This window comes from Pomacea canaliculata, linkage group LG1 (assembly GCF_003073045.1).
Source record: "Pomacea canaliculata isolate SZHN2017 linkage group LG1, ASM307304v1, whole genome shotgun sequence".
Classification (NCBI taxonomy): Eukaryota; Metazoa; Mollusca; class Gastropoda; order Architaenioglossa; family Ampullariidae; genus Pomacea; species Pomacea canaliculata.
Genome location: NC_037590.1, coordinates 9,990,486 through 10,018,134, shown reverse-complemented (window position 1 = coordinate 10,018,134; position 27,649 = coordinate 9,990,486). Strand labels below are relative to the sequence as shown.

At 41.5% G+C, this 27,649-nt stretch overlaps 1 protein-coding gene across 4 annotated transcripts; it reads right to left on the bottom strand.

Moving 5' to 3' along the window:
* Positions 1-178: 178 nt before the first annotated feature.
* On the bottom strand, positions 179-27,422 carry LOC112573995 (voltage-dependent calcium channel gamma-5 subunit-like). Of its 4 annotated transcripts, none has more exons than XM_025254787.1 (6): positions 27,164-27,422; positions 9,764-10,185; positions 8,745-9,036; positions 7,271-7,360; positions 6,802-6,858; positions 179-2,327 (listed from the first exon to the last, which is right to left on the bottom strand). In XM_025254787.1, exons 3-6 carry the CDS (start codon positions 8,941-8,943, stop codon positions 2,008-2,010), a joined length of 666 nt encoding a protein of 221 aa, XP_025110572.1. In that variant the 5' UTR covers positions 8,944-9,036; positions 9,764-10,185; positions 27,164-27,422; the 3' UTR covers positions 179-2,007. The 4 variants fall into 4 exon arrangements, with proteins under 4 accessions (XP_025110572.1, XP_025110549.1, XP_025110563.1 ...); XM_025254764.1 differs by having other exon boundaries at positions 6,802-6,936; positions 27,164-27,419; XM_025254778.1 differs by lacking the exon at positions 27,164-27,422 and adding an exon at positions 14,317-14,543 and having other exon boundaries at positions 6,802-6,936.
* Between the last annotated feature and the right edge of the window lie 227 nt (positions 27,423-27,649).

Below are 27,649 nucleotides of genomic sequence, written 5' to 3'. Positions count from 1 at the left end.
TGGAGTTATTATTAAACTCATTTTCTGTTTATTTACATGTTTGTTTATTTACAATTATGACGAATTTTTTTACGTTGAATTCCTTCACCCTGTAGAAAGAGAAAAGACAAAGGGACATAATATTGCAGAGAATAAAGACTTCGGTCATTTAAAAGAAATCACGAGAAAGAAAAAAACCTCCAAAAAATGTTTTATTTTAATTCATTCATTCTCTTTTTTCCCGACAGCTGGTCTCAGACCTTCGTCAAGATTTGCACTTTTGTTGTCCTCACCCATCTTCAGATTTCAACATCCATGTTTCTTAATTACGACAAGAAAAAAGTATGGCGCCAGTGAATGAAGTCGGCATTCTGATTCCAGAGATGTAAAGGAAGGCCGTTCTGTGAAGATGAAGCGCGACTACTACTTTTTTCTCAATCTGCATCCATTCTTGCACTTCATACACGTGGTCAATGTTAGAACACCAGCTTCAAGTTCTAGAAGTAGTCTTTCTGTCCAGACAGGACATTTAGCATTGTCTTCTCTCTTAGACCATCAGACACGCTCACCACATATAAAACAGCATTCAAAGCAGTAAAAGAATTCCCTTCATCTTAAAAAAATTCTCACATCATAAAGTTTTTAGAAAGACAGCTGTAGACAGCGTTCTTACACGGTTTTTCTTTTGTCCTTTTAATGTAAAAACACCAATTTCTTTAAAGAACAGCTTCAAATCGCCAGAACCCACTTTTGGTGAGGCCCAGTCTGGTCACGCATGACCTTTACTCGCTCATCTGATCACAGACGACAGAAAGGTCACAGGGGTCCTCACGGAACAAGGACCCACGCAGCGAGAGAAGGGGAGGTTAATCCGAAGAAACATCCTGGCACTAATAAACCCGACATTGAAAGCACATCACATCGCCGTGCTCAGACTCACAAAAGGCAAATCAATTCAGGGGTGACATAGAAAGTTCTCAGATTTCTGTTTTTCAGACAGCAGAAATGATGTCGGGCTGCAGTTCCAAGGAGCAATCAGGATAAAAGGTTTATGTTTTCTGAGGAATGAGATATCACAGTCCCCCATCCTCTATTGTTAGCACTCGTCTATATGAAAGACAAGGTAAAATATTGGGTGTTTCTTCTATTGTAGTTTGAAAAAACCCTCAAAATCATGATAAAATGTCTTATTAGCCTTTTTTAAATACAAACAATTAGCAAAGGTGAGAAAGGTTTAGGTCGTCCCTTAAACTGTTCGGTCCTTGGTCAGTCAGGTGTTGGAACCTCACATTTCTAGGGATCAGCTCCTTTTGAAGATGGTACATCTATCATTTTCTTCACTTCCTTACTTTTCCAAATCCTCTTTGGAGACAGGTACCTATTCTTGAATGCTGGGTCAGCTTGGGTAAAATTTGCTGCGCTACACGGAATTCGAACCGGCAAGCCCCAAAGTGAAAAGGAGAGGCGGGGATATGGTGCAAAATGTAAAAACTTTCTTTCCTGCTTCGAACCTATTCTCACATGTAAAGTGCAAAACATACTGTCTCATACTGTTTAGCAGAACGAACAGAACGGGCTTAAATTCAACACTTGAATCTTTGACTCATGTTTGTGTAATGAAAGCCACGTTTGTGACTAAGGAAAGCACAAAGTTCAGTTCTTCAGTTTAACCTATCAGCTTTCCCATGCTGACGACACTTGAACGGCATAGTCACGTGATTTCAAGTATTCTCACTTAATCCTCCGTGTGTATGACATTATTATAAACACTCAGAGTTTTAGTTAGTCCACAACTGTTGTTTTTTTTTTTGTGGGGAGGAGACCAACATAGCTATAAACATTTCAATTCGAAGCACCATTAACAAATCCACATGCCTTCCAAGGTAAAAAAAAGTTTCATGGGAAAAGACCAAGATTAAACGAACAACTTTTTTCGGAAATGGCGAAATATAAGAAATATGTTAATTCTTTGTTTTCTTAATTGTTAGAATTGAGTCTGTGCACTGAAAGGCAAAGGGTCCCTCTTCCTCAAGCATTGTCACTGAAGCGGGAGGCCCCCGCATTGTGCACCCCGCACTTCCCCGTGTACACGTGCACCGGGTCAACTTTGTCCTCGAGGCCGGGGATGATGCGAATCATGTCCTCCATCTTGGCGTTGCGCTTCAAGAACAGCGTCACCCCGACGACGGCTGCGATCTCGGAGGTCAAGAAGCCGACGCCGGCAATGAAGAAGGACCAGCCGTAGCCGTAGCTGAAGCCGCCTTCCTCCTGCATGGTGCTGCTGCGGTAACCCACCTCGTCGTTGACGGCGGAGATGTACAAGATCATGCCGACAGCAAGGGACAAACCTGTCAAGAAATGAAGAACTCAGTAGAGAGGCATGTGTGCTGCACGATGTGTGTTAGTGAGTGAGAGACAGAAACAAATAAAGACTAAAAAAATGAAAGATCAACGTCATTAATACTTGATGATAATAAAGATGGAGTGTTTCTGGGGTCTGTGGACGCGGATGAAGACCAGGTTCCTCATCAGTATCTGCTTCCAAGAAAAGGGGGTATGGGGCACAAATAATAATAATAATGGTGATGATGATGATGTTTACCCCTAAAGAGCCATATCCCATCCTTATGGGAAAACTCATTGCACTGCAATCAAGGCTGCACAAACTTCTATTCATTCCCCTGTTCCAGTCCTAGAACTGATTACACCGGTGCGAATCAATTGTTGCTGTTCCCACGGTGGTCTGCGGAATCGCTCTTTGAAAAAAGGTAATGAGTTCGCAAACTGTAGCAATGGAAGCAATGCAAATACATTGATGTAATACGTTCGATACAAGTTCAGCTTGTTATCATTCTTTATGTGTTGCAGATACTTTGGTTTACATAAATCGTTTGGCTCTAGCGCTTCGTGAATCGACTGTGTGAGGTCGTTACCAACGAATCGCATACAGAAACCGTTATGGTAGTAGATAGAGGAGGCAGGCAAGACGGGGTAACAGAAAACTGTAGATGGGATCAGCAATAATACAGACGAATGTCAAATAATAATCACAAAACTCCTAACAGGTCAAAGTAGAAAACCACAGATACAGACAGCTAGCCCCCTAAAGGCGTTTAGAAGGAACATTATCAAAACGACGATATGAACGACGATTCTTGGTCTGTGGCATCAAGCTGTGGTGAGGAATGGTGCTGAGCACTCAAATGCTGAAGGGAAGCTTACAGCTCGGAAAACTATACCTTCTTCTCTCTCTCTCTAGGAAGTTCTCTCTCTCAACCTCTTTTTCTGTCTTTCCTTTCCGGAATCACCCAAGGACTCGCCCCAGTGAGAACGCCGGGCTTTGATGTCTAAGCTCGTCTCGGTGTCCCGGGAATCAGAATAACTCTTTGCAATCCGTCCGGCAGATACTGGAGGGACGGGGAAGCAGCGAGACGCAAAACATGGCTTGCAACATTATCTTTGATCAGCGTCTGGAAACAAGCCGCTATGTTAACGGTCGGACTGCTGACGTCACTGGCTGTGTACTCGTCAATCATACTCAGGAGCAGGAAAGAGAGAAGTGAAATGGAGAAAGGAAACACGAATGTCATCTAGTACAAAAAGATAGAAAGAAGGAGTTTAAAAAAATAAACAAAGGAAAACGAATAAAAAAATTATAAAGATAAACAAAATCTGTTATTTTTCCTGATTTCAATTGTGGTCGAGGAGACAGGCTGTGGGCGATGACTTCCATGCTTCACCGCCCCAGAGTCATGGCTCGGTTACATGAAAGCACCTTTGACTTCCGTTTATCCTAACAAACTTCAAACCCTTTTCAAACATGAAAATATTGCACAACCACTCAGGGACCTGGTTCTTGAAAAAAACCTGTTTTTGAGAAGATTTAGTCACCGACTAGAAGACGAAATGGGCTCAAGTCCACCGGGATAGGTACTTCGTCTACATTTCTGCAGTGTAGAAAGATAAGTACGACTCTTGAAGAGGTTATGCATTCTCTAGAGCAAGGAATTGGCGGGACTTATCATCTGGGTGCTGGAATTTGTCAGACAGAAGGATTACTCAGGTTCCTGTTTAGTTGTTTCAGTACTGGAACTTCAAGTCCTGACCACCCTTGGGACTTTCTAAAACTTTGGTATTCTCATTTTATGCGAATGTGATGTTGGCCTTTAAGGTCGTTAGAGAAAGATGTGTGACAGCAGACTTTTCAGTAGGAAGCTGGAATGGTTGTGTGGTCCTTCATCTGCTTTGTGGATTGACAAGATCATGAAGGTCTTTATGTACAGGGACTCAAATGCTACCCAAGACTACCTAGAGAATTCAAAAACAACACGCACGCTTGTAAACAGTTTGGAAATCTCTCTTACTCGGATTAGTTTGCATCAGCTACCTGCGGACGCTGTGTAAAAAAAAAAATGAATAAATGTTCTATTTGTTTATGGAACCGCAACTGTGAATGAGCGTTATTTGTTTAGTCCTACCTTTACAATAGTCGTGTTTATACTTCCATCTGGTTTCTAAGAAAGAGAAATATGATATAAAACTAAAAATGCCGTGTTACCCAGTCCTTATCAGACCATGGTCTCAATGGAAATGATCTCCCGCTTATCTGCCCTTGTCGCGGGTTGCGGGGTGAGAATCTGTGAAGCAGTGAAGGGAGATAAAACTTGTTGGAGGAATCAAGTGAGGTGATGACAACAGATTACACGGCACGTTCGAGTCCCAGACAGCCAATGATAACTGAGTCGCCAGTCGGGGGAAAAAAACTTTAAAGGCGCCAAACGGAAGAACCAGAAAAACCTTTCGCAAAATTAGAAATATCTCGCGGTGAAAGAGAAACAACGACCATGTCAACTGTCTGTAATTGATTATAACGAAGGTGCGTGACAAACTGTAATGAGACCAGAGAGAGTGGAATGCTCCATTGTGAAGAAAGAAAAGAAAAAAAAGAAAGAAAAAAACAGAAAGAAAGAAAAGAAACAAAAAGAAACAAAAATTGCATAATAGAATGAATGTCAGCATTGCCAAGACACAGACACACGAACATCCCATCATGTGTGGAAGCTTCTCGGCCTCACCGTCTCCAGACCGTGTATTTGTCCCAGACGTGAGTTGTCAAAGTAAAGGGCAATAACTCTGCTGCTCATCTTTTTTACTTTTCTTGCTCATCGTAAATATGACAATATACCACACCTCGGACCCATCATCCGGGTGCTGTCAGAGGCGTGTTGAGTGTATCGATCACGTGATCTGTCGCTGCAGGACATGGCAAACTCAACAGATCCTCTGGTAATATCGGGTTCCCAAAGATCCCAGTCTAATCAGACCCGATCAGATGCCGCTCTCTCGGGAGGCGATTTCATTTTCAGGATCGAGGTGAATGAAGAAAATATTGGATGGGGATGTACAGAGGCTTGCAGTTACATTAAACCTGAAGTTAAGTCCTCGGTGGTATTAAAAAGAGTTTTTACAGCTTGTAGGCGAGAGAGGCTGTGCGGACCGATTGCTTTAAAAGCAGCTTCTATTTTATGTTAGAAATCATTTTATAAAATGAATTTAAAGGTAAAGCATGGAAATAAACTTCAAAAGACATAGACAGACGCAGTAAAACAATTATTTAAAAAAAATCCCCCAAAATCAAAGGAAACAAAAAAAAAATGAAAAAAACAAATAAAACAAATCAATAAATAAAAGCAAAAAAAAAAAAACAGAAAAAAAGACAAAAGACAAAATAATTAAATTAAAAAGTGTAAAAATAAAAGAATAAAGAAAAGGTAACGAGCAAATAAAATAAGGTAAAAAAAAACCAATAAAAAGCTTAGACAAACGATCAAAAGTAAGAAAAAAAAAAAAAACTTAGGAAACAAAATAGTAACCGATCACCGTTTACAATTAAGGAAACGGTTCAAAGCTATTATTGTTATAAACATGTTTTACGAAGGTCAACATGAAGATTGTAGCCTCAGTTCTATGAACTAATCTTCTCTCACTTTCTCTGATGTCCTCATCTTTTTCTTAACATTGTCCTTTCCTTCAGTGACCGACTTTTCACTAACACATAGTAAACTACGGCTGTTCGTTTGCTTGTGAGTTACCTTTTTAACTGACATTTTTTACCAATTGTCTCTCATTATTTTTACAACGTATCGTAGACCTTTGAGTTTTGAAGTCCAGTGTTGCTAGGCTCGTAAAGAACACAAGAAGTATTTTATTTCCAATTTAATTCCAATTTAATTTAGGACATGATATAAAATCCCAAATATCCTGTCGTCCCTCTTAATTAACTAGACAGGCGTTGAAACATCGACCTGCACTGAAATCCCTGTAACACTATTTTCATTCATGGATACACTGAGGTCCAGAATAAAGATAAAACGAGATGTGGAGACATTTCCTTATTACGTCTGGCCAATGTTCTGCAAAGTGTCAATAAATTGGCCTCTTCCTGTTCTCAGCAAAAATTGTCCTTTAGCCTTCTTCAGGAGAGTTTAATATAAGAGTTGAAGAGTAGTGTGTTGAAATAATTTTAACCTAGTAATTTTTTTTTTATTTCATTGGGTCTTCAATCGAGATAACCGTTAATCTCAAAGTCACGGCCGCAATAAGCTTCCTTACTTTACCTGTATACAGAGGATACTTTATGATTTTTTTTCTTTCTTTGGTGGGGATTGATGAGTTTCAGTCTCAGGCTTGGATGTAATGTCCAAGCAACCAAAATGAGTTACAACAGTATTTGAGACAAAGGAATGAGATATAATGGTCTACGCATGGCCTCATGCAGTCTGTATGAGGAAGAAACTCTTGTTTAGTGGGGGAAGCACTCACCGGCCAAGACGTAGCAGACGGCGCCGACCAGTGTCCTCACGTCCCGTCTGATGTTCCCTACGACAGTAAATATGGCGCCCATGACGGATATGATTAGTGCGCTCACGGGAAGTGCTACCGACTTCCGGGCAGCCGCTGCACATGCGCAGTCATAAGCAATCATTTTAAATTGAATTATAGATTATATCCATATTATAAAACAATTTATACAATGTTAACATCATATGGTCGGAGCGAGAAAAATGTAAAAGGATTTTCTGGATTACATCGTGAAGTATTATTATTTGTTAATCCATAAAAATAACAAAACCTTTCATATAAAGAGGGTCAAATCGTGTCTCCAAGAGTTAATACTTGATGCAATCAAAACTGTGTTAACAAGTGTCTTTATTCAAATGTTTTACTTCTCGAACTCGAGTTGCTGCGTGTCGTGTAAAGGTGAGATAATCTACTACGACATTCATCTTACCTATGATAGTGAGAGCTGTCAGCGTCATGTTCTCTCCCCTGCTCCCACCTACAGTGTAGCTTATCGGCATGCACTCCATGGTGTTGGGTACTGTCCATTAAAAAGAAAGGCAATCATCATATAAAGGCTTTGTTAAAGATTCTACTAAATGCTTTTCACTGTGTCAAACAGTTCGGCTCTATGAATGAAGTAAGAGGCAATTTGTATCACTTAACTCACTTTTGAATCCAAAGACACACATCTATTGTAAATTTCACAAAGCAATCTATGGACTTTATTTCTGTAAAGATTTCTATAAGCATTTAACTAGGAAGGTGTTGAACATACAAACCATACAGCAGTGTAATTCATATTGGGATAAAACCTGTTATCTTTCTAAAAGACCTCTGTCCAATGTGTATTGTGTATGGGTTTTTTCATCCGTGCTTTGAGATGTGTGTTTGTGTGTGTGTGCTTATTTACACACCTACAGTCCCATTAAAGCCCTTGCAATATACAAGTTCACGATAAAAAAAATATTTGACCTTGCAATCCTCTCACATTTGTGGTGCCGCTGTTTGATGTCTAGTGGAATACAAAATTGTTTTTTAAGAGTAAGTACAGCTCAGTGCACGATTTTTTTGTGGGCAAATATCCCTCTTAGATATATGCCTAGCAACGACTTCCCGATTGTACACAGATAGCTTAATTAATAGCTCTCCCGGTGGTTACTCTCACATCATTAACAATCCTGAGCTCTGTGTTGTTGGCCTGTGGTGTTCGTGTGGGGATGATATTATGCATGGTAATGCCTGTTGTTTGAGAGCTTGTATTCCAGAACAGGAAGAAGATTTATACACTCAGGTTTAGAGAAACTAAGTCTTCCACTGAGCCCCACCCAGTGATTAGAAAATAAATTTTCACACCATTAGTCCTTTAAGATCTCCTTTTTTATAAAAAAAATCGTTTGTAGGGTTGTTTATTGTTTGTCTATCAATTCGTCTGTTTGGCTATACGCTTTGTCCCCAACCATTCCCGCCAGCCCTCCCATTGAAAGACAGAAGTGCAATAAAATCATTTGCAGTGAGGGAAAAGGTCAGATTTCCTACTACAACTAAAGCGTTGAAGAGAAACCTCGACAATATCATCAGTTCGTCAAGACAGTGACAAGGGCACATGGAACGGCACTCTCCTCAATTAGGTGTGAGTCTGTGCAACAGGCTTCATGCTGTGATCAGGGAGGAAAGTGTCGACGATTTGGTACAATAATTCAGACGAAACACGAAGATGGGGCGCCAGTACAAAAAAAAGTCTGAAAAATCTACATCAAAGTCTGTGAAATAGTAGACAGGGAAGGAAAATGGCTAGAGGGCCGAAGAGTCGTCAGGGAAGGATAATCTTGTTGATGATGAGGAGGAGGGCTGACATCAAGTCATGATGGACATCATAAGAGCATTGACCTCAGTACAGGTTGGACACGACAAGAGCCACTGACCGTACTCCATCTCCATGCACAGTCGCCACATTCCGGCCCACACGCGCGTCCACGAGTCATTGAGCGCCAGGCCCTCGAAGACCATCTTTTCACGCATGAGCAGCCAGGAGTCGGTGGCCACGGCCAGAGACAGCACCGTGACGGCCATGGCGGCCATGGCGAAGGAGACGATGGTCAACCTGTACACGCTGCACTTCATGGCGCCAACGCTCGCTACCTCACCGTCCTCGCCGTCGGCGGCGTCGTCTTCGTCGATTGTGTTGTCGTCGTTATCGTCAAAGCGTTCATTCACCTGCACAAGACAATAAACAGAGATGACAACGGGCTTGGTATATACTTGGAATTCGCGGTCAGGCAATCTTGCAGAAAAATCCCAGTCAGTAACATTTTATGCCATTGTTCTGTGAGGGAAGATCGTCCAATGAAGTGTATGTGGGTTGAATGTGTCTTTGTATCATTACTGAGGAATATGTTTATTGATGTGTGATTATTTTTGAAATACCTTTTTGATGCCATGGAAGCAGAATAAGAGGGTCAAAGGTCAGGGTTTTTGCATGACGTGTCAAAGTAAAATGCGGTTAAAAAGCAGGACTTCGTCAAAATAATAAATACACGTTTTTTCTTTTTCCAACAATTCTTTTTTAAAGCAATAAATGCGTTTTGAACTTACTCTGAAACAAGAACCTGTCTATCTTGATTTGGCCTCAAGAAATCGTATAGTTTAAGTCATATATATATATACTCCCCTTCCTACACACACAAGAACAAATAAGATCGTAAAAGACCTTGTTCGCGAAAATTTAATCAAAAGAGAAAAACAAATCGATAACTGCCATGTTCGCGCATGTTCATCTTTACATTATTTTTACACTTACTTCATAGAGACGTTTTTCTCCGCTTTATACACTTAGAATATAATTTTGCGCACGTCCTGCGAGACAAGAAAAGATCACTTTCAAGACTTTGATGAATGCAAACAGTTCAAGGGGAGGCGATCACTCGCTCCGAGAAGCACTCACCGGCAGTGCTGTGACACGGCTGTTGCGCAGGATCTGCAACCAGTCACATCCTCACCGCCAGATCGACACCCTCCGCACGCCGCTGTGGAACCCCAATCGTTAAGCTGACGCCAGGACGATGCTGTTATGCGCATGAGCAAAGAGGCGGTGTACGTCCGGTGGGCTTTGGCTGACCCTCCATTTAATTTTCCGTCTCTCCCACTGGGCTTCCAGTGTGCTGCATTTCGCAACAGTTCGGAGGACCATCCATAAAGACAGTGTGCCGGCGAGCACCCCCTGCAAAGTGTTTGCACTCCCAGCAAGGACTCGATCCGGTCGTGTGTGAGCGCCACGTGCAAGCGTTTGCACTCCTGGCAAGGGACTTAATCCACCTGACGTCACCCGAACCTCAACGGCAAGCAGGATTCGTGTAGCATTTTCTCCTACAAACACAAGAAAGGAGAAAACATTTGTCTTAAATATGCATGATTTAATGTAAAACATTTTTAAGCATCCGATGCCAAAGGTTGTCTCCCTTTACATGCAGTATTTTTAGTTGATGTGCCCTTTGGGGCCTTTGCTAATTTGAGCAGCATTTAAACACTTTTTAGTGAACGAGGAATGTTCAGTTCATGCTGAAGCACATATATCCACAAAGTCCATGCATTAGTCCATGCATTTGTTATTTTCTCTAGAGTTTGCTGTGAAGACTGCGCAGCATGTGTCGACAGAATTACTCCATCTTGGATGTTACTAGAGTTCTACAGAACGCTATTACTGAAAGCTGCGGCGGCCAAAATGAAAGACGGATGGGTTCCATTTCTTGTTAAGGGTGTCCTGGGACTCGTACTGACGTGGAGGGGGGGTGGCTGGAGAGTGAGAAGCAGGGGGTGGTGAGACTAATGTCGGCTGGAACAGTCCTGGCATGAAGCAGCTCCCGAGATGCACGTCACTTTCGCGTGACTGATAATTATTGCCTCATTTTGAAACATCCTTTAGGGGTCTGGAAGCTGCTACACTGCTGCTTCTTCCTTCTCTTTCTCGTTCGTTCCATTTCTCTGTCCTCTCTTTCTCTTGAGATCAGCAATTAAACGGCGATTACAAGGAGATAAAGACAGTTGAGATTGTAGGTTCAGATCCCACCTCAGGCACGTGTAATTCTTAGATGGTTTTAGAGACCCAGAATAGCTGGCTGTGACTGAGAATTGGTGGAAAACAGTAAGTACAGCACATCCTCTGTCTCTCAAGTTTTGCCATTTTCTCTATTATTATTATTATTATTATTATTATTATTATTATTATTATTATTATTATTATTATATTATTATTATTATTATTATTATTATTATTATTATCATCATCATCATCATCATCATCTCACTCACACACACACGTATGCACACACAATCTCTCTGTGTAATGTGCACATTTGTATGTGTGTGCGCACGCGCGTACGCTCCTGTACTCAAGACCTCGAGCCTAATTAGCGGAGCGTGTGGATGTTTGACTATTTCATCTAATTTTTATATTACAGAGCTTCCTTAATTGCACGAATAGCCCGAGGCATGAGCGTTTAATAGCCATCCATTGCTTTTCACTTTTACAAAAATCAAAAAGAAATTGAATCTTGGGATGGCCTGCAGCATGGACCCAGTTCTCCGAGAGGCCTTCGAGATATCAAGTGACACCAGAACACGACACTGGAGTTTGACAATCATCATACTTCTGTCTGAAAGTGACAAAACTGCTGCCATCATGTTGGTGTGTGAGTGGCAGTACTTTAGTAATGTTTGCAGACTGATTATAACTTAAAACATTAGAACTATAGCAGTAAATTATGCAAAGCCCCTGAAGGAAAACTGAATGAAGAAATAGGACACAAAAACACAAAAAGGCACTCAGTGCTATTGATCTGTTGCCTCAAAACACATCCATGACCTTTCTCATTTTTGTTTGCACCGAATGGAATCACCTTTTTAAAACACTGCGAACGAGCAAAAGTTTTAGGACTCTAAAGGACGAATTAAAAGTCGGTTATTAGTTGCGAACTGTTACACAGTCACAGCATCATTTCTTACTGTATCTCAATATCCTGACAGGTTTCATTTAACTGTGATTACACTTAGAATCACAAGTGACAAGTACCATACCACTGTGATTCCATATCTTAAGTTTGTTACGGACAAGTCTTGTTGTTGTAGTTTTATCCGAAGTTCGTAATATAACAAGTAGGGGATAGTCGTTACTGTGTCCCAAGACATTCACCAACAAGTTTAGATATGATTGTGCTCCAAGATGTCCAAGCGTGACCTGTCAAGGTTTTGTTCAATGATCCCTATTGGCATCATACCCTGACATCTTTAAAGACAAGAAACGTAGATGCATATCATGACAGAAAATCCAGAGAACTGCACCAGTCCCTGTAACTCCTTTCCACTCCAAAATTATCTTAAGTATTGCCTCACACCCTCTACTGCAAAAGCATATTTTATCTCTAGAAATAGCATCAATTCAAACCTTGACCAAAAGCGCAAATTTTTTTTTAAAGTTTCAACAATGTCTGTTAAGAGGATGTTAGCAGACGTCCCGAAGGACAAAGCAAACCACCCGCCTGTAAATGTCATCTACACCCAGAATGAGCGACAGTCCATACCTTAGTGAGTCAACACTTGGGCTGGTCTTTAACCATCTTCGGCGAGGGCTTTGATGACTGCACGGGCAGACGGAGATAGAGACTCTCACAGAGTGGAGTTCATCCCCCTATCCATCCCTCCCCATCCCCATCCCCCCCACCCAAACACCACACGCTGCGTGCGCGCGCAGCTCCACGTCTCGCTCACCTGGGGCGTCATGAAGGCGACTGAGCCGCAGCCCGCATCCGCACGCGCGTCATCGCGAGCACAGCATCCGCATCTGGCCAGCGTCCGGCGAGTACGGGACAGCGGAGCCCAGGGACCATGATTTCCATTTGCCAGAGTATTTTCTAGACAGGATTATGGCAGGCAGTTCGCAAATTATTTCTCGAGGCTTGCGGACCATTTCTCGGTGGGATAATACCAAACATTTTGTGGATTATTGCGGGTTGGAGAGTTAGAGACATTACCAAAGTTTCTCCATCTTAACTCGGCGCATTTCACGAGTCCTGAGCGCTCGGCGAATGTCACCTTCCAAATAACTCTCTCTTTTTTGTCTTTGTTGCTGTCCCGTGAGAGATCTTTCCATATAAGCAGCTATACTTTTCTATTACGGAGAAACCTGGAGTATAAGCCCGCTTTTTAGTCCTAATTAATAATGAATTTTTCTTCACGGATTTGGGTAGTGGTGTTTCACAAGACTGTATTCGGTTCCTTTCAGAACTCTAGAGTCAACAGGACCGGACACGAGTAAACATTTTACAGGAACAAACTTGAGAAGTTTATTTGTTTTAATTTGTCCATGTTTTACTTTATTTATGTCAGTAATCTACACTTTACTGTTTTGTCTATAAAACTTGTTCTTTTAATTAAAGATAATAAAGAGCTGACAGATAAAAGTGAAATAAAAATGTATTTCATTTTTACAATCCTATTTAAGTTCGTTTATTTATTTAAAATAATTTGTTAGTTTATTTACTTACTTAAATTTTGTTTTCACATCCAGCAGACAGTAATAGGTCCCTAGATGGTCTGTCCAAGATTATGTGTGAGATACTTGTGCTGCTGCTATGGAGACATGTAGTATGTTCCTATGAGAATGTTATGTATATATATTGTGTGCAGACATGAACTCAGCAGTGTTTTCTCACATATCAGGATCTTTGCATTCAGAACACACACAGAGTATGTGGCAGGAGCTTTGACTCTGGGAAAGACCCAGATAGTCAACTCCAGCGAACGGCTGAAAGGAAATTTGTAAGATCCAATGGAGATGTCGCGAGGGTGCTAAACTCCACGAGAAGGCGGAATAAATTAGGCAGGCGGCAAAACTGAGCCTGGCCTAGCGACACCATTCTCTCACAGAAAGGTTTAGGAAGAAAAGAGAAAAAAAAACAACTTAAGATTATTCTAGAAGCACGTAACCCGTAGCTTAGAATATCGACATGGTGTTGGTTGTTGCTGTCGACTGAAGTGTTGTGAGCGGCGCCTGCTTTCCTTGATAAAAAATCGAGCACTTTCCAGCTGACGTCATAGTGGTGTTGTTCTCAGCCCTCCTCTATCCCTCCTGAACCTCTCAAGAACAGACAAAGTCGTCTTCTGCAGATCATTGAGTTCCCAAGGGGGAATCTTTCGTTTGAAGTGTCCGAAAAATCGAGATTTTTTGGTCTGAATGTCGAAGAACTGTAACTGCAAATAGATGGTTTGTTCACAGAAGGACACACTATTCTTCTGCTAAATCCCCCTCCTGAGCATCCCCAATCTCCCTCCATCCCTCTTTCTCTCTGACACGTGTTCCATCTTTTCTTCTCTACCCTTTTTCCTCCAATTCGCCGCGAAGTCCCATTCCACCCAGTCCTGCAACACCTCCCCTATTGATCTCTCTAACTGCGTTACCCAGAAATAGACATCGTTTGCGTCTGTTGGAGCGGAAGAACTCACCGGAAGTGGCGTTGGGTAACGCTCACTTTCTTGTTCGACGGACCGGAGCTGGAACCCAGTATTTTGTGGAGACTGATTACATTGCGTTGGGTGGTTAGTGGGAAAGGGGTTGTATGGGGGAGAGCAATGGGAGGGGTGGGATTGGTGGAGTGGTGGGATGGAGTAGAGCGAGCTTGTCTTGCCACATCATTGGTTCTCGGTCCTGCACGAGCCGTCTGCCGCGAAATCTTCACGTTCTGGACGCTGGCGACTAGCAACCGCTGGAATGTCGGGGAATTTCCAGTTTTGGCCTTTTAATGAAACTATAAACCAAGCACATAGAATGGAATTAACAGAACAGTCAACAAACAGATTTTAACTGCTTTGAAATATTCGTCAGTGAGTGAATGCGACATTTTGAAGACACAACATAAAAAAGAGAAGAGAGGTTAACTGGACAGTTTTCCACACTTCGCTCCATTTATCAGGAAAAAAAATAATCTTTTCCATTAGGAATTATTGATAAGAGACAGAAAACCACACTGCATCTCAGTTATTCAGCCTGAACTTCATGTCTGTTCCTTAGGCATCTTCATCATTATACCATCGCATCCGCATTTTTTGAAAGAGAAAATTCTGATAAATATCTATAAAAACGTAGACGAGCGAAAATATTTATATTTCTTCATTTATTATTATTTCCTGGGTCAAATCCTCGTTATGGAAAATACACAACTGCGAATTCCTCATATTAACCAGTTTCCCTTCCACTTCAACTCCGAAAGTATGTTATGTCGGATCCACAATTGAAAGTATCTGTATGACCTTTGGTATTTAACTGATAATTTTTCATGAAATCTGAGAAACTTGGAAACAGTGGCATCAGCAGTTGTAAAAGCTTTAGTGGTAATAGTAAAAGCATCGGAGACCAATAACAGATTTTTCTTAATTTGTTTTCTAGTTTCGCTCTGATATTTCGTTGATGTCTGTCTCCATGTTGTACATTTTCTGGTCCCTCCTTACACATGTTATACAAGGGCAATATATGGGGATGATGATGAACAGATATTCATGCAATAATCACCCTGAATTAAAACTGAGTCGCTAACAAAATAGTGATAACGATGTTGACGATGATAAATAGTTGTAAAATAATTTTAACTTCTTTCGTTGATGTATACTGACTTCTTACAACACAGAATTCAAGTCGTTTAACAAGAACATGTCGGATTTTGAGTTTCTCTGATATGAATGAAAAATAAACCTAAAACAAACAAAAAAAAAACAAAAAACAACAACAAACAAAAAAAACAACAACAAACAAAATTAAAACCAGCCAACCAACTAAACAAACAAAACTAAACCTTTTTCTATCCTTCACTCTAAGCTTTATTTTTTAATTAACATCACAGTTATAGCGCCCACCTGGTTGATGTCATCGATGAGATGAAATGATGTCGCACAAGTCGATAAACACCTTTTATTTGTTCTTCCTTCCTACGCTAAGACCATCCTCAGACTGTTTTTACAGCTGCCACAAGTGATGAGTTGATAGAAATAATTGACACTTAGACGGAACCCTGTCCACGGGAACTGAACGCTCACGGCTCCATCGATACAGCCACACATCAAAAAATATTTTCTTTGACAATGCTAAATGTGCAAGAAATGTGCATCAAATTACTAACGACCTTCAGTCTTTAGAGAAAGAAAACTAGATAGAAAAGGAAGAAGAAAGAGTTAAAAATGAAATAATATGGAGAAGGAAAGAAAAAAAGAGCAAAAACAGAAGAAATTATTAAGCAGAAGAAAAGAAGAAAAAAAGATAATCTGCTTCTATGGGATTTCCCGCTTTCAAATCACTCCCACTCTCTCTCGACATCATGGTTCAGGGTTATCTACCCACACTTCAGCTAAAAGTAATTATTAATGTCGGTTCATTATGTTATGTCAGCGTTCCACACTGTCACGCCCTCTACTGTACGGAGTATGAAGGCAAGAATAAATACGAACGACAAGGACCACCAGGGGATGACAACGAGGGATAGGAAAAAAAACTAATTTCTCGAAAATCACTCCCATATATAAGTTTATCACAACGCCGTTGATCACCGGTTGTTGCCACCACCGGCAGTTGATTATCTTTTGTTTAAATGTCACCTTCTGGCTTTCATAGACGACAATTGACGATTCACATTTGTTGATGAGCCTCGCTGGCTTTCGATTCACTCTCAGACAGTGCTTGATTCTGGGGTGTTAATGAACCTCACGGGCATTCGATCAGACAGAGAAAATTAAATGAGAACCCCTCTTGAGGAGATTAAAAGAAAACCCTCTCTAGAGAAAATTAAGTGAGAATAGCCGCTGGGTCAGACGCCATACTGAATTAGGAGAAGGGGAAAAAAAGGGGTTGAAGTAAGGTTTGTCGCCGACCGTTCCTTCTGGTGCTGGAGGCCAGTCCTGTCTTTTTGAAATCCTTTTCCAGACTGAGACAAAAGTTCTGATTGCAAGATGTCTGTAAGGGCGCTTCAAGGTTGGTAAATTGTTTGTTTGTGTGTGTGTGTGTGTGCGCATGTGAATACCCGGAGGCGCCGATACTGTGCAACATATTTCATTTCTATTTAGACTATTCCTCCTATTCCTGTTTACATACGGCGGTCTTTGCTTTTCTGTTTAAACAAACCGATCCTCCCTTTTGTGTCTGTATAAACCGATCCTTCTTTTGTCCAGACGACGTCCATCATATTTATCGTCTATTGTTCGCTGTGTTTGGTAATAAGAGAAACGGGTGGCCCATCTGTATCATCCCTTTTCTCCTCATATACCGAGGCTAATGCAATGGAAGGGAAAATGGATGATACTCAATCCGTATTCATTAAGTCTCTTTTATCCTACTGTATCACTTCTGCTAATATTACAAGCGGAACATTTATTATTCTTTTTGTAGAGAGAAGTAAATATACTTTTTATTGCCAGGCTTTATCTTTCACTCGCTTTTCTTTTTCGATTTTTTGTTGTTTATTTTTTTTTATTTTACTTTGTTCCCCCTCCATTGCGTATATGGTTGATGATTTATGTTTAAATGAAAGGTCGGGGGTCACAAGCATACGCAAGGTCGCAGAGGTTAGAAGAAAAGTTCATTTTGTGATCCATGGCAAGAACAACACCCTGCTTGAGAAAGGTCATTGGAAGTATAAATATTTTGAAAAAAACATTTTTATGTTTTATGCTCGTTCAATTGATCATTTGTCGTTTCTACTCGCGTATTCAGAAGACCTCGTTCCGTCGACGCAACAAATCGATGCAAGCGAGGCAAGCCCGAGAAGACGAGATGAATATTTGATGAGCTGCACCTTGTTCCGAGACTCGCAGCGTGGCGCTCGCACCTCGTTTGAAAATGAAAACTGTGACGAGAACGTTGATGTCGTGGCCTGTGCTCGCTTGCTGACGAGTTGGATGTCGTGAATAAATACTACCTCCCCATCCCGTCCACACATACACGAACGGCCCTACTACAATGTCTACATCCTCTTCACCGGATGGCAGGCACACCCCTCCTACGCTTGTTTGTAACAGTCATCCAGACATGCATCCAGACATGCATCCAGACATGCATCCAGGTCACGCACAGTGATACCCAAGCACCCATCACCATACCTTTTCATTCTTGGTATTGTTTATTGTCTCTTTGTTTTAATGTCGTTCAAAGAAACTGGCTTCCGGATCTTTGGACAGAATTCTCATTTGTCCATACGAAAACTCGTCAGGTTGACCAGCAGCATGCAAGACTTGTCAAGTGTTTCTTGTCGACCTGTCTTGAAGTCGAGCAGCACGACATGTTAGCGTGTGGTAACACGTCACGCATGCGATGGCATGTCACATCTTTGGCAGCACGTCACATGGCTGTAGCACAGGAGCGTATTTGACCCTTGACCCTATAAAAACATTTGTGGTACGTCAAGTTATCATCTAGCCATCCATCTGTTTGCATATACATAACCGATACTTACTTGGCCCCATGCTCAACAACAAACAAACATCAAACAAACAAACAAACAAACAAAGAAACAAACAAACAAACAAATAAAACCACAATGCAAAATCTTTCAAACTAGAAGAAAACAATATTTCGTTTCCCATGTTTCACTCAGTTCCGACGACAAATGCGAACCGTTTCGTGAGAATTTCTTGTTTAATAAACATGACCAGTGCAATTGAAAAAAAAAAGATATTGGATAACAAAAAACACGAACGCCGCAAGCAAACGAATTTTTCATTGCCCCCGGTCTCTACCCAGACCAGAAGATTGTCTTGGAGCAGAAGAAGACAAAGACAAGGAGATGACACCGCACGAGGACCCCCCTGTCCTGCTCAGTCCGTCTCGTGGAGGGAGAGTTATTGTCCGTGAGATGGAGATTCGGGACGCGTGCTGTGCAAATCGTCCCCTTAATGTCCGAATCGTAGACTGGTCCTGCATCCAAAACTCGTCCATCTTGTGGTGGGCATGGCACGCCACCAGGCGGCAGCGCGCAGTCGGCCGCTCCCCAAGGGCGAGCATTCCAGCAGGATAAATGCAAAATTTCCTGCAAGGATACTTTTGTTGAGCTGATGTCCATTCAATTCTGCGTTACTCTAAGATTCTGGAATTCTCGAGATGCCACGAGGACTAAAGTCTGTGAACTGCTTTCAAAGTGCAGTCGGCCAGACAAGTTAACGTACACAAAAATCGTTCATGTTCTAATGGCGACTTGATAACCTGCCTAGAGTGAAAAAAAAAATCTTTGATATCAAAATTAGCGATGCGAGAAAAAAAGAGCGATTTGCATTTCCGGTGTCTGATGAATACTCCATTATTTCTATGAGTCTTTTGTCGGTGACAACTTCTTCATCATAGTTTGTCAAAAATAAATAGAATCATTATAATTATTTAGTTCACGCATTTCATAAATAATTTAGCTGTTGTTTGAGCTCCTACTCACTGTAGAGAAAGAAATTTGCGTTCATTGCCTATTTAAGTCGGCCATGGCTACAATACACACTGAAGCATTGAACAATTGGAAGCTCAAGCCTGCAAAACAAATGAGTTTCTTGTTTTTTCTGCCATACAGCTAATAAAAAAAGTAGTGATAAGATCTTTTAATATATCTCGAATGCAGTTATTCCTTACTCATCTTCTTCCATGTCCTTTCACTCTTCTATTTTTTATGTGGCTCATTCCAGCATTTCTAATCACTCACAGCTGCTTTCGAGAAGAGTTGCTGGACAGTCCTCAGAATTGTTGACCGGTGAGATCCTCAGTTCGCAACACTCAGACCTCATGTCCTGCAAGGTTTCTATTGACCGGCGAGCCCGGCACTTCGCAACATTCACAACTACTCTCCTGCAGGGTCGCTGTTGCCCGGCTGTTGCCCAATGTTGGGGCCGCCAGCTGTCTAGCCGCCATGACACCTTGAGACGATTTCTGGGGCGTCCCGTCGTGTTCCCGCGAACTCGGTTCGTTCAGCCCCACACATGAGAGTGAAACACAGAACTTGTTACAATTTTCCATTTCCTGTCCTCCAGCAGGACGCTTCTGTGTCTTGGGCACGGAGAGTCGTGTAGGGGGCGCTCCGTGCGCTATCTATCACGCTGAGTCTGGTGCTGCCGGGGAATGAGAATTGCGATCAATCATGCGGCTAAAGCATATAAGCACCACTCTAAGCAAGCCTAGCCTTGTAACATGCTTCATTCTTCTCTTGTGTTTTGCCAGGAAATACAGTTGCTGGGGAAGGGACTGGGTGAGACGTTGTTGTTACTGCCCCTTGGGGTCTCTCCCAGCAAGGAAGGAAGTGAAGTAGCCTCTCTCTCATCTTCACTGTTTGATTCCATTCTATTATCTTTTCTTTTTATCTCTCTCTCTCACACACACACGCACATGCACACACAAATATATACACATAAATACCTATATTTTCTGTTTTCTCTTTGTTTACCCTGTATTGTACATTCATTCGGACATGTATCTAGGAATTATACAGCACAACGGTTTCCATACAGCGACACGTACAATCACAATATTTTCTACATTCACAAATATACAGACTGTCATATCCACAGGTATATTCACAATTATACAAACTTGTACATTAACCACATGTACTTTAACAACCATACAGTCAACCACGTGTACATTAACAACTAAATATATTCTCACAATTCTATCAACTTCCCAACCATCTGTCTGCGGTCAGCCATGTGCGTTGGAAGAACAGTTTGCCTCCTAAATAGCTTTATTGTCGTAATGGGGGCAATACAAAAAAGAGGCAAAGTATGTTGGGAAAAAATACTTGCAGATCATTGACAAGGGAGGTAATGGAAAAAGGGATGAGTAATGTTTACAGGCGCCGAACTGATCATCATGGGGAGAATGGATATGTCAGTTTTGCTGTCGGGTTGAATGAATTCTCCAACATTTCTTGTCGAAACACGCAAGCGATTCTAATTTACAAATGTGCTGTATGGGTTTGTCATGAATATTTACTCGGAAGTTTAAGAGCAAGACAAGTTTATATTTGCTTTTGATAAGAATTTTCTTTTTTACTTCATCATTTCTGACCTCATATTTAAAGACTTTGAAGTTTATCTCGATACGCTGATCACGGAGGATGAATAAAAGGAACGAAGAACGAAACAGAATGTAAAAAAAAAAAAAAACAAATAAAAATATATGATACAATTATCAGGCTCTTTAATCTGGAATGGATAACAAAGTCACCAATGATCTTGCTGTAAAGACCTCCGCCAAACAAAACAAAACAAAACAAAACAAAACAAAACAAAACAAAACAAAACAAAACAAAACAAAACAAAACAAAACAAAACAAAACAAAAACACTCACACACCAAAGTACAATGGGCTGCGCTCAGAACAATTTACTTATCTTCCAAACGTGAATGAAAGATACATCACTTCAAACATCAAAAAGAGTAAATAAGATGGCCAGGCCTAATTAACATGGTCCCAGATCTGTCATTGGCTGTTTCTTTGAAGATGGCGAGGGAGGGTTGCTAAAGATTCCAGAAAGAAGCGTTTGGAAAGTAGGAAGAAAGGTCTTAAAGATCTAGTAGAGTACACTATTTTCTAATGCTGGTTCAAAATTCAGTCTGAGACACTGTTTCCCAACATCTGGATTATTTTCCGTGAGGGAAAACAGTCACACGCGTAATGTCACTTGGGTGCACAGATATGTCTAACAAATATATAATTCCAACTCTGTCATAGGTCGAGGCCATATTTAAGTATATCCATATACAATCCTAAAGTCTGTGTTGTTAATTTTTAGATATCTTTTAATATCTTTCTGAGTGTCGTCAGGTTTGGAACCTGTATCTCAAGAACGGAAGAGGGAGTGGGATTTCATCCTAATTTTGTGAAACGGTATCTTGGAATGAACATTTCCCGGAAATAAGGAAAAAATTGTCTCCCGCTAGACGTTTAAGTCCCTTGAAGCAGTCGAGGAAATCAAATAGTTTCCATCGTGATGAAATGGGATGTCGATCGGAATTGTAATAGGTTTATTGTGTAGCCTTGACCGGATCTTAGCTCACTCTACAAGCGTACAGATAGACAGACAGACAGACAGACAGACAGGCAGACAGACAGACAGACAACAGACAGACAGACGGACAACAGACAGACAGGCAGACAGACAGACATATAAATGATACGCTTATGTTCGAAAAGACTTCATAAAGACTGATCAAATGTGTAACTATGTTTGGCAAATGTCTTCTCTGACCGTAAAGTATATCTGCGCATGCGTGGGGTTTCAAGAGCAAAATTAAATTCTAGGTAATAGATTCACCACAATATATATCTCATAAGAGATCATTTAGCTTTCCTTTGAAACTAGCGAGAGAGAAAGAGAGACACGGAGCGTGCGTGCACGTGTGTGTGTGTGAGAGTGTTTATATATGTTCGTGCTCGCTTTCTCTTTTCAAGATTTTCAAGCTCTGTATTGTTCTAGTGTGTGTGTGTGTGCGCGCGTGCTCGATTGCTCCCTTTCTGTCCGAAAAGAAAATCAAAGTGTAACGAAAAATTTAACTCCTTCGCCGTTAGAATATTTTATGACCCTCAGTGACGTGTGCAGCGCGCAACCTGGGAATTGAACCCACCGAGGACTCCAAGACGGAATGAAAAGGAAACAGCAAAAGTCTGATGTGGAGCTAGACATCTTGCACGTGGCCTGCTGTTCGTGGCCTTTTAGCTGCTATGCATTGGGAAAACCTGTCAAACCAAGATTAAATGTGTGACCGGGTATTCTTTACCACCCAGGGCAAGTGTGCTGCTACATAACGTTTAGGTTACCTCCCCTTCCCCCTAAAAAAGGGGAATACATTAAGCAACAGCATTTTTGTTTGTGTCCTGAAATGTAATCATAAAAATTGATAATGATGCTTTGTCACTAAGCCGGCAATACAACACACTCCTTGCTTTTAATTAAATTATTGCGTCTCTTTGCCATCCTGCAGTGCTTGCTTTGTATGTGATGGAACCAAACCTAAACATTACTGAGCATTACTGGGGGTCTAAAGAGCATTACTGGGGTCTAAAGAGCATTACTGGGGTTTCCACTGCGCATTTCTAGAGTTTTTACTGAACGTTATTAAGGTTCTTTCTGACCATTACTTAGGGTTCTCACCACATTTTTGTGAAGTTTATATTGAGTGTTATTGAGGATCTTACTGAAAATGACCGGTGTTCTCATTGTATCATCACGTATTCAATAAAACGAGAAGCCGCGGACGACAACTTGCAACTGGTTGTTGAATTCCGCTGGCAGTGAAGAGAATGGTCAGTGCCAGAGCTAGCCGCAACTATCAGAACACAAACGGCCGTGAAACCGATTTGTAAATGCCACATCAGGCCATCAGGTTGTATGGGGATTGAAATAGGAGCAAATGCAAGACACAAAAATATAAAAATGAGACGGAAAACAGAAAGAACACATACGCTTCAGAAGAGAGAAAGGATGGGAGACGAAACGGAATGTCGTGGACGCTTGATTACTCGTTGCTGTAAAACACTTTGCCACCATTTTGGATGGGTACGCCCAATCTACTTCTGTTGTATGCCCCAAAAATAACAGGCTGGAAACTACCCATAAATCACGAAAGGCGGGGATCGATGAGGCTGTACGCCCACCCTGCTTCCAGAACGAGGGCATCGAGTATAAAGGAGAACCACGGGCAGACTAATGAACTAAAAACTGACCTGACGATGCAGATGGCAACGAAACATTGCTACACAGGCGATTGCTTCCGGTCAGTGTTTTTTGTAATTAGATTTAAGACAATCTTTATGGTTTGTCCCCTCAACATTAATAACAAGACGGCAATAACAGGTAAATTCTAACATCCCCTCCATGTACACAGTGTGCTGCATGTCGTGGTTAAATTGCTGTAAAACATTTATCGAGTCTTCTTGTTAAGTTGGACGTTGCAACGAATTTTTTTAAAAGTCAGCCATCAAGGACAACAAGAACCACTGAAGCACAAAATTATTTTCGATTTTCTAGGCGTAATTCATTACAAGATGTTAAAGCGAACAATGTGACCAAACAAACACCGGCCATTTGCGAGGTACAAAGTTTTAGAGTTTGATGTCCTCACCTTTGTGCAAAACGAGGTCAGACCCTTGACCCTTGATCCGTGAAGTAGGAAAGGGTCTAATTAGCATAAATAACGTTTTCCCATTGGTCTCCATCCCCACAAAAATGAAAGCACTTACATGTACAAAGACAAAATGTATAGACTGTATGCTCATGTAAGAAAAGTGAAATCACAAACAAAACAGGGAGTTAGTCGGGTGGGAGGTAGTCTTTCAGCAACTTTTGTTACATTTAGCGTAGAAGCCAATGGCCGAGGGTAAACAGTCTTCTTTACTCATTGTCAAGCTGAACACAAATATAATAAGCGTCTGTGTGTGTGTGTTTTCCGTTGTTTGAAATACTTTTGTGAGCTGAGCAAGTATTGGTTCTTTCAGGCTTCCATTTTGATTGGTTGGCAGTCATTGTTTGTCTAACCTAACAAACTTATCCTCATTACTACTTTTATCCTTTAACAACGATAAAATGCTCAAAATTATGAAAACAAAAATACGAAGCCTGCGGTGAAAACATTCTGTATGATTGAATCAACTTTATATCCACTCAATAATATTAGATCGCTAAATTGTGATAAACTGTGTCACTCCTAACTAATTCGAGGACTATTCTTTTAAATAATTGTTTTAGGTTATTTCATGTGCTTAACAGATTACCATACAGCCCGAGAAGTTTAAGCAAAACATTGAATCGAAACGTTTCTACAACACAAAAATCGTCCTCTGTCTTCCAACTGTTAAGTTTCCTGCAGCAAATGATTTCCTTCAGGCTTGTTATCGGCGCCACAGCCGTCAAAAACTGTAAAAATGATTATTCAACACCGCCATCCATAATGCATGCGACAGAGTTCGGCATGCAGAAAAAATTGTAACTTGTGGTTGATGACAATCAAAAGTACATTGCAAGCTGCATTAAAACTGTTGAGATGCAAAAATCCTCAATATTTCTTTTGTCAGCTGCGGGAGCTAGGTTCAATGTCAAATTCTTTCTTGTCCGTGGCCTTGGCCACCATCCCTAGCTTCAGAAGGCAGGAGAGGGTGGATCTGGCAAAATGTGTAACGGGCATCATATTTTGGTCTTTTTTTTTTTAATCAGTTCATGTGGCTTGATGGTTGTTTCGGTAAATTACCCGGATGAGTCGTGTCAGCTAACATATTTACACTTGTTTGAACAAACAAAAGCTTCTCACCACGCCTTGTGGAGGAGATGAAGCCAACGCCAGCCGGCGGCAACAGAACTGTGAGCTCATCACCACATGTTCTTGTACGGATTAATGGATGGAAGGGTGAATAAACAAATGGATTATGGACAGCAGCAATGATGAACATGTTACGGCCAGAGCCCGAAGTTGGGATAGTTCCCGCATTTGCCGCCATTTCGCAAAGTGGAGGAACATCCCTGGACACGACTCCCTGTCCTCGTGTATCTGTACACCAGATGCTGACACAGGTCACGGTGATCCAAGAAACGATATTACAGTTGTCATGAACAACAAGGGAGCTTTCTACAAAGTGAATTTTTCATTCTGCACGAGAAACTGCTCACAATGGGATCAGTAGGCAGGGAAGAAAAAAATAACTTCTAACCGTCCCGTCTTCTCAATCACTGACCGGCAGCCAAGGCTGCACTCGATGCAAATGCACTATTAAGAGCGCAACAAATCGCTGGAGATGTAGAAATAAACTGGTGTCTAATTCAAAATGTCAGAAAAATTCATCTGTGATGATAGAGATTGATAATTTACTATTATTTATAAGCTTAGGTGTCAAAATTGAATTTATAATATTCAATATAAAATATGAACATTTAGACCCACCAAAATCTGTTTATGACCATTTTTTCTTCTCATTTTGGCCGATCGCCCCACGCCATTTGGCCGGCCCAAAATCAAGGAAAGATCGGATATTGGCCGGTCAAAATACAGCAACAATGGTCATTACCCGTTTGACCGGACATTTCCTTTGTCCGTAATAGATACAATAGGGGTGGATGTCATAATGAATAATAGTCATGGATTAATGGATGGATGGACAAAGACATAAATGGATTTAGAAACATAATCATCGAGGAATGTACTTTGTCTGTAAGTATGTGCGACCCTAACTGTACGCGCGCACACACAAACACATAAACACCCATTAGCATTCTATCTCATCCTACACGAACCATTTTCGGTAAGTGAATCCGTGAATGCCAGCCATCTTGTCAACTCTGTGTGTGCATGAAGCCTGGATACGGCGAGATCGATGACGTAAGGCCACGGACTACAGGGGGCGCGCAACTCGCTGGTGGCGCAGCGGTGCAGTTATCGCCCTTCTTATCAGCAGAAGCGATCTCGCTCATGGCTGGATGGCGTGTGCGCTCCGTGTCCGCTTGTCGTGGGCCAAGTGCTCATAACTTGCTGAGGGGGAGCGGAAACTATTATGGGTAGAATAGCAGGTACAAGCTTTCAGCGATTTGGTCCAGGTTCGATCCCTTCACTAGATAAGCCTGGATAACCAATCGTACATGAATGTGTGTAATTGAATACCGCGGTATCGATTCTCCTTTTAATTATTTTTTCCCTTCTTTCTTTCTTTCTGTTCACAAGTGAATACTTAATTGAGTGTGATATTCAAATTCCACATTGCGGCCAGTGTAATCTCGAAATTCTTGTTCAGACTGACGAGGTGTGAAATGCGTGGGCAATGACAACAAAACGCACGACACATTAAATAGACACACAAAAATATTGGAAATGAAACTTCAATATACAAATGAGAAAAGAAAACAAACTTAAATTTCCTTGAGACGTGGCACATAAGTATCATAACCTCAGAGAAGTAGGTGCTGACAAAACCAGATGGTGATTCGAAACCATTGAAGGTTGAAAACTTTTTAAAAGAGTAAGACTTCGATGTGATCCACCCCTGTTGTCTCTCCATGGGAATTATGAGGGTAGCTGTCATCGCCACGTATATCAGAGGCTTTGCAACTAGAAAAACATAGCTTCTCAAACAGCGAAAAATAAACCATAAACAAGCAACAAAACTTTTCTTAGAAATATAAACTATGAAAAATAAAACAGGAATGACTTTTTTACATGACAATCAAAACATCTGGGAGGGTTGGATAAAAGACCAAAGAACGTCTGACGAGTGACAGAGATCGCTTATTGGAGCAGCCAGAGACTTACATCAAGCCTAATCGCTGGAAAGACGGAAAGATAGGTTGCAAAGACTTACGTTTGCCAGAAGTCGGATTCACTTTTATTTTCCACGTCCTGGACCAGCGCCAGACGAAACAAATGGTCTCCCACTTCTTCGCCTGCTACCGCGAACAAAGAAAGTCGATGAGGGTCAGACTTTCTTTGCTGATGGTCCCGTGAAAGATACTTCACCCCGTCGCCACCAAACGTCGATCGGACTGAACAAATTTAGGCGCCGCTCACAGAATGGAGAGTCGAGCGTGCGCCGCACACTTCCTGCCACCGACGGATGGACGGTTATCTGGAATGGGGCACGCGGCCTCACCACCACCACCACCACCACCACCACCACCACACCACCACCACACCACCACCACCACCACCACCACCACCACCACCACTACAACCACCACATCCACCACCGCCCTCCCCACCAATACAAACAAGCCCCGAGCGGTCCGTTTTGCAAATTACATTGTTGGTCAGCGGAGGGCGGCTGTCGAGTGTCCCTCCCGTGTCAATC